The sequence below is a fragment of the Calliopsis andreniformis genome, chromosome 2 (genome assembly GCF_051401765.1).
Source record: "Calliopsis andreniformis isolate RMS-2024a chromosome 2, iyCalAndr_principal, whole genome shotgun sequence".
In the NCBI taxonomy this organism is placed as follows: Eukaryota; Metazoa; Arthropoda; class Insecta; order Hymenoptera; family Andrenidae; genus Calliopsis; species Calliopsis andreniformis.
This window is the reverse complement of record NC_135063.1, coordinates 4729676-4736211: the sequence shown is the minus strand read 5'-3', so window position 1 is coordinate 4736211 and position 6536 is coordinate 4729676. Positions and strand designations below refer to the sequence as shown.

At 39.6% G+C, this 6536-nt stretch overlaps 2 protein-coding genes across 5 annotated transcripts; both read left to right on the top strand.

Moving 5' to 3' along the window:
- Positions 1 to 245: 245 nt before the first annotated feature.
- Positions 246 to 3833, top strand: LOC143188161 (uncharacterized). Of its 4 annotated transcripts, none has more exons than XM_076392247.1 (5): positions 246 to 553; positions 1374 to 1484; positions 1639 to 1869; positions 2025 to 2282; positions 2419 to 3833. In XM_076392247.1, exons 1-5 carry the CDS (start codon positions 455 to 457, stop codon positions 3556 to 3558), a joined length of 1839 nt encoding a protein of 612 aa, XP_076248362.1. In that variant the 5' UTR covers positions 246 to 454; the 3' UTR covers positions 3559 to 3833. The 4 variants fall into 4 exon arrangements, with proteins under 4 accessions (XP_076248362.1, XP_076248361.1, XP_076248360.1 ...); XM_076392246.1 differs by having other exon boundaries at positions 2025 to 2285; XM_076392245.1 differs by having other exon boundaries at positions 246 to 685.
- A 1212-nt stretch (positions 3834 to 5045) lies between these two features.
- On the top strand, positions 5046 to 6003 carry LOC143188162 (uncharacterized protein KIAA1143 homolog). The gene is made up of 3 exons (XM_076392248.1): positions 5046 to 5175; positions 5469 to 5601; positions 5670 to 6003. Exons 1-3 carry the CDS (start codon positions 5065 to 5067, stop codon positions 5837 to 5839), a joined length of 414 nt encoding a protein of 137 aa, XP_076248363.1. The 5' UTR covers positions 5046 to 5064; the 3' UTR covers positions 5840 to 6003.
- Positions 6004 to 6536: the final 533 nt, after the last annotated feature.

Below are 6536 nucleotides of genomic sequence, written 5' to 3'. Positions count from 1 at the left end.
CTCAAGCGAGGGAGGGACAAGAGGTGGGTGATAAAAGGCTGCGGAAGGGGGTGAAAGCGCAAGAGGAGGTATCCTTGGATGAGACTGCGCGTGCTCCCTCCTCCAGCACTGGCGTTACCCTCGTTGCCACGAACACGACGGGGTTGTAAGCCGATATTGTCGAGCAGGCGCATTGCCCGGCAGCAGTGTCGTAGGAGGATGACAATAAAAGAGTATATATGATCGCGGCTAAACGCACGTTAACCTCGGGGCTGGCTGGTCGACTGACGGACTGGCTGGCTGACGCGTCGCGTTTCCTCACGCGCTCTCTCCCTCCGTCTGATCGAGATGTGAACCACGACAAGAGGGACAGAGAGAACGCGGAGCGTCCGAAGTGAGAGTTGTGCACGCGTACGTATCCTCGTCTCGACGTCTTTCCGCGGGGGATCTTGTCCCCTGGCCGCGGGAGGGAATCATGAACAACTCGCCGCAGAATACAGAGGTAGCCGGGCAACAGCACCGTGCCGGCGTCGAGAACAGCGACGAGGAGGAATGGAGTGGTGTCGTGGAATGTGTAATGTTATTACATCGACTCGTGTATCGAAAGAATGATTTTTATTTGCTGAAACAGCCTTCCTCGAGCAGCTTCTTGTTGCCCATTTCGAGTTGTTTTTCGTGGTCAAGGAAATTCTGTGGATTGCACAACGTGTGTTGAATCTTATTACCTAACAACAACTTCCGCCCCCGGTTCTTGCCCCTGTAATTGTTCTGCATGCACGCCCCTTTGCATCGCGAGGAACCCCCAGTCGCTCCTGTTATCTGTTGATTCTGTTTTGCACCCTCACCGCGCCGAGCCAAGCACCTCGGAAACGTGTCGTCAGCCCTACGTCGACGTCGCGATGTTGGCTTTGCGATGTAAAGAAACGAATGGATTAGATTTGGGAGATTATTTTAATTATGTGGAGAGAATTGATGGTCGTACGTGGATATGTGCTCTTTTGGGATATTAGAGATGTTTCTGTGGGAGGAAGCTTATCTTTTTATTGGACTTCGTTCTATTGATCAGACTGATGCGTTATCTATTACACGTACTGGCATATGTAGAAACTCTAGAAAAATGTTCTATAGACAGATTTGATAGATGTTTGCCTTTAGATAGTAATTCATATGTTTCTCTATTTATAACTCTAATCGTAAAAAGCAAGTATTTCGGTGCGATCTTTCTCCATCTTCAAGATAAGTAGAATAAACTCCAAAAGTTTGATGCAATCATTGATAGATCAGAAACGATACGTTGATCCCCTAGAATTTATCGACTCTAGCTATATTCAAATTTTCTTTACCATAATACACGATAAAATTAGACCTCGCTATAGTAACGTATTCCTTCGTAGGCTGTTCTGGAAAGGTCAAAATCAGATCGGGTGTCAAGAACGGATGAAGACAGACGCCGTCGCACTATCATCGTCGAGAAAAAGAATGGCACGTACGGTTTCACATTGCAGGTAACGCATGCACGTGTATTGAAGTGTATTCTGTTTTATTACCATTTCGCTGACTCAGCATGATCTCTCTCATTGTCAGCTAAACTGAGCAATTTATCTTTCAATATGCGACTAATCGATTATTTTTAATGATGTTTTAATCGACATCATACAGAGCTATGGTATACACTACAAAAGAGAGCAGGAAATCGAGATGGTCACGTATGTGGACTACGTCGAATACGATGGACCAGCGTTCAAGGCTGGTATGCGGGAGGGTGACGTGATACTTTCTATAAACGGCCACGAAATGGACAGGGCCGACCATAAGACGTTGGTCAATTTCATAAAGAACTGTGATACCAGGATGCGAATGGTCGTGTCCTTTGAAGACTGCGTTAGAAAGGTAAGGAAAGTATCGTAGGTGGAAGAAATGCAATTAAACATTTTAACGGTACCTAGCAAGGAAAGTGGACTCCAGATTTTGGATTCTTTGCGATACTTATTCCCTCTGTTCACCATATGTTTAAGGGTGAGGTTTAATACTACAATGTCTTTCAGGTGGAATTGCATATGCGTTACATAGAATTACAACGTGCTCTACAATCACGACTCGGAGAGCTCGAGAGACTCTGCGAAAGGGAACGGTCTATTCTCATGGGTCGATGGAAGACTCATTCACTTCCAGCCCGCAAAAGAACGCCGAATAGTGTGATCACAAATAACCCCAATCAACCATCGCCATCTTCTAGTTTTAATTCTTCTACGATTCAATGTTGTCGACCAGCCACATCTACCGAACATTTGTTGCTTTACAATGTGGTATTACAAAATTATCCTAAATCTCCTCGTATCATATCTGTTTTAAATTTATTACATGATTAACTTTAATATGACTATACAGTACCAATCATTACCCCATTACAAGCCATTTAACACAATGACATTCTTCCAGTTCCCTGATGGTCGGCCATGTCTGATACCCCGGAACGCCGCCTGTTTGGTAGCAATTGGTCCTCCACGTTCCCGCAGCGACCACCACCATTTCCTCTCAAAGATGTCTAGCGAGTCAGGGATGACTACATCATCACGACATAGTTATCACCAAGCGAACGGAATGACGAGCACTCCCGCGAAATCGAAGCCGCACAAATCATGCCAGCAACAGCAGTCGAGTTCCGGCGGAGATCCTCCACCTTTGCATGCTCCTCCACAGAGCAGCCTTTGTGTAGCCTGCATCTCCAGCGCCAACAGGCGCAGGGAACAGTCCGACAACGGAAGTTTAGACGCATACGATTTGGCGAGCCCTTGCTGCGATCCAAACTGCGTGCCCAGTCGTAGGCGCAGAGAGAAGCAAAGGCGGGCAAGAAACGAGCAGAGTCAGCATCAGCAACAGGCCCAACAGCAACAGGTCCAGCATCACCACGTGCAACGAGAACAGTCCCAGCAGGCACAACAGCAACACGGGACCCATAATTGCTCCCGCACGTCGGGTCACAGTCTTCATTCCATCACTAGCAGCGACATGTCCACTACTGGGGACAGTGTCGCCTCCTGCACCACCAGCCTGAGCACTGACACCCTGTACTGGGACCCCAGCGTGCACCAACGACCACCGCCGTGCCTTCAATACGCAAAGCCAAAGTCCTGGGACAATCTGACCACCAAGGCGTTCGGTGGCTACGGTTTTGGTTATGGCTACCTCGACACGGCCACCATAAAGACGCATAGTGCTGAGAGACCAAACAAGGGATCCCATGGAAGGGCGAAGACCCCAACTGGAACTGTTCAGAGGAGAACTAGTAGCAGTACTACCTATTCTGGCAGTTCCACTAGGCATTTTCAGCCGACGAAATCCACGGAAAGTCTGTTGATACCACCACCCTATCAGGGGGAGATAGACGCTAGCTTGAGTTGCGAATGTTTGGATGGCCCTGCCCCTCGTTGCGTGCAAGTCATGCAGGTGGAGAAGCACAATAGACAAGAGGAGGGAGGATACATTATTAGCACGCATACTCAGGTTCGACATCGTAGGTCTAGCCATTCTGATGGGAAGTTAAGGGCTCTGAATAATTCAGAAGTGACGCGACTGTAAGCGTTCCGTTTGGTGGGATTACTTATGACGTGAAGATGCATAAGAATATTTATTATCGTCTTATTAGAAGAAATTGGGTGGCTAGTCTGAGTGTGAATACTTGAACGACAAATAATAGAAACTACAAACAAAAAAGTACAATCGATAAGATTAAGGTCTCTATATCGACGGTTTGTGGGTTCGACGATTTATCGATGGGCAATTGAAGGCTTTAGTTTTAATGCTGCATTGAGGAGTATACCCTGATACTATCATATAGTTGTCATACCAAAAGCGTATAGAAAAAATGATAACCGTCTTATAAAGACGAATTGGGCTAGGTTTTCTGTGCACAATCAACTACAGAATGTAAATGTATTATCAGCATGCACACTTAAATCAGATATCAGAGGTCTAACTGTTTCAAAGGGCTCTAAAGAAACCGGAAGTGACAAAAATACGTATGTACCATCTCTTTTATTGAAATATGTGCTCTATTACGTGCAACTATATTATTGACAATGCATAGAGAAAATTATCAACTTCTTAGGGGAATGAATTGGGCGCTAGGTTGAAGTTAACTTATTTAAGTAAGTTATTTACAAAGGAAGAAGCACAATCGATAAGAGAATGATGGCGGTAGGCGCGCACATTGAACCATTCCAAAGGGCTCTAAATAATTCCGATGCGGCAGGACAAGAAATTATACCATAAATAAAATACTCGTATGATTATATCAATATCAAAAACGTATAGGGAAAAATTAGTATTGTACTCGCCGAACGATTTAAAAAACGGACCACGTTTTTTGACACTTTTTCAGGAACACACGATTAGTTACACGCTTTGTTAACTGAATTATCATTTGGCTAATACATCATTTTTCTAACCATTTTTTTTTTTTTTGGATAATCGATAAGGTAGACATACCAGATGTTCGCGGCACTTTTCAAATCTTTTTTAAATTTTTACGGCTAGTTGATTATGTAATTAGTTAAGGGCAGTTGTGAACTGCGTTGAACATTCATAGAGATACCATTATCATAAAAAACGAATAAATTATTAAAATGTATCATTTTGAAATTGAAAGGACTACAATAACCCTGTAACAATAACAGTAAAATATAAACAAAACTTTTTACGAGAGTTTAAACTTAAAATCTTTTCCATTAATTCCGAGATTTTCATTTCCAATGTATTTGATATATTTTATACTAATTATAAAATTAAAATATGGCGAATCATTTTTTATTTTACATTTTGCATTTGTTAAAATTGTTAAAATAAACAATTGTACGTTATATAATAATTTCACTTTGAAAAATGTCCTATCACCTCCTACTTGTTTAGTCAGAGACCCTTAGCCAATCAGAAACGAGATATTAGTGAGTTTCACTAAACTGATCTTCTCATCTATCTACTACATAAACCTACGCTTGCGCGCGGCGTTGTTTTGCAACGCTCTTGAGATAGGTTATGTTTTGATGTGTTGTATTTAAAAGTATTATTAGAAAAATAGAAAGAAAGATGTCGAGAAAAAAACACAATGTGTCGTATATTAAACCCGACGAACCGAAATTCTTGCGTGAAATGAAAGAAAAAATTGGGTACAAGGAAGGGCCTACAATTGATACAAAGGTACACTTTATTGTTTCATATAAATAGTTATGTAGTTATAATCTCTTAATCACTAATTTAGCAGTAACAACATGATTATATTTTAAAAATGATTTATATTAGATACCAATATTTATAATTTATATTATTAAAATAACAAAAGTCAAATTGTGACATTATAAACAATTTTAATTTTCATAATTTTTCTTAGTTATTACTTGTGTTTCATAATGGAATTAAGTGTATTATATTAATCATTTACTTGCAATGTTGTAATTAGTATAAATAGCCATTTCAATGACTTATTATAATAGAGAGAAGTATTGCCACAAGACTCAGATGATGACAGAGATGAACCTATTGAAGAAAAGCCTATTGTTGTTGTATTAAACTCTGGTGACCTAACAGCAGAAGAGGCAGAAGCATTTCAAAAGAAAAAAGAAGAAGGTATAACTATTATTTGAACATTTATAACTGATAAGCTTATTGAGAGATCATATGTATATGAATTGTAGAGGAAGCTAATGCCCCAGCAGATTTATCTAAGCGAATTATATTTAAAAGGAACAAAACAAAGGAAACAGAATCAGAGACCACTGATAAGCCAGTGAAAAAGAAAACAAAAAAGGCAAAACAAGAAAAAGTTACATTATCTTTTGATGATAATGAGGATGATTGCCTTTAACACAATTTACATATGTTAAATATTTGTATTGTTGAAATGTGTACTTCAGATAAAGCATATTGTACATTACAGATTCCATTTTATATGTAAAGAGTAAATTCATGTAAATTATATAAGTACTTTAATTTAAGATAATTATTGCAGCACTGTTTAAATATTTGTAATAAGGTAATATCATTGTATATAGAAGTGTGTATATTTAATTGTTTTGTATACATATTAAATGTAAATATTAATCATATATCTGTACATATATATATATATATTTTTTTTTTGGACTTAGACGAGATCACAGAAAAAAATCAAAATACATTAATTTTTATAAACACAAAAATTTTTGAATAAAATTTTTTTATCAAAAAAGGAGGAAATCAAATTAAATACTGAATCTGACATTCAAATCGGGACATACTAGAAAAACGCCGGAAGTAGAGGAAAGCTTCCTCCTTCCTGTAGCAAATACATAAAAATCAGCTATTGTATATACTATAAGTTTCATAAAAAAATATTATAAAAATATTAAAACGAGTTCAAATTATTTTTATTTAAATCGTCCACTACGGATGACCGTCATACGGTTTTACTGATAAAAGACGGAGCTTCTTGCTCAACCCCATTAATATACATTGTTGCAATTGCAGATTGCCCTTATTCTTGAGAGGGCCTCCTATTGGATGTGCACGTGTACCCGGTCACG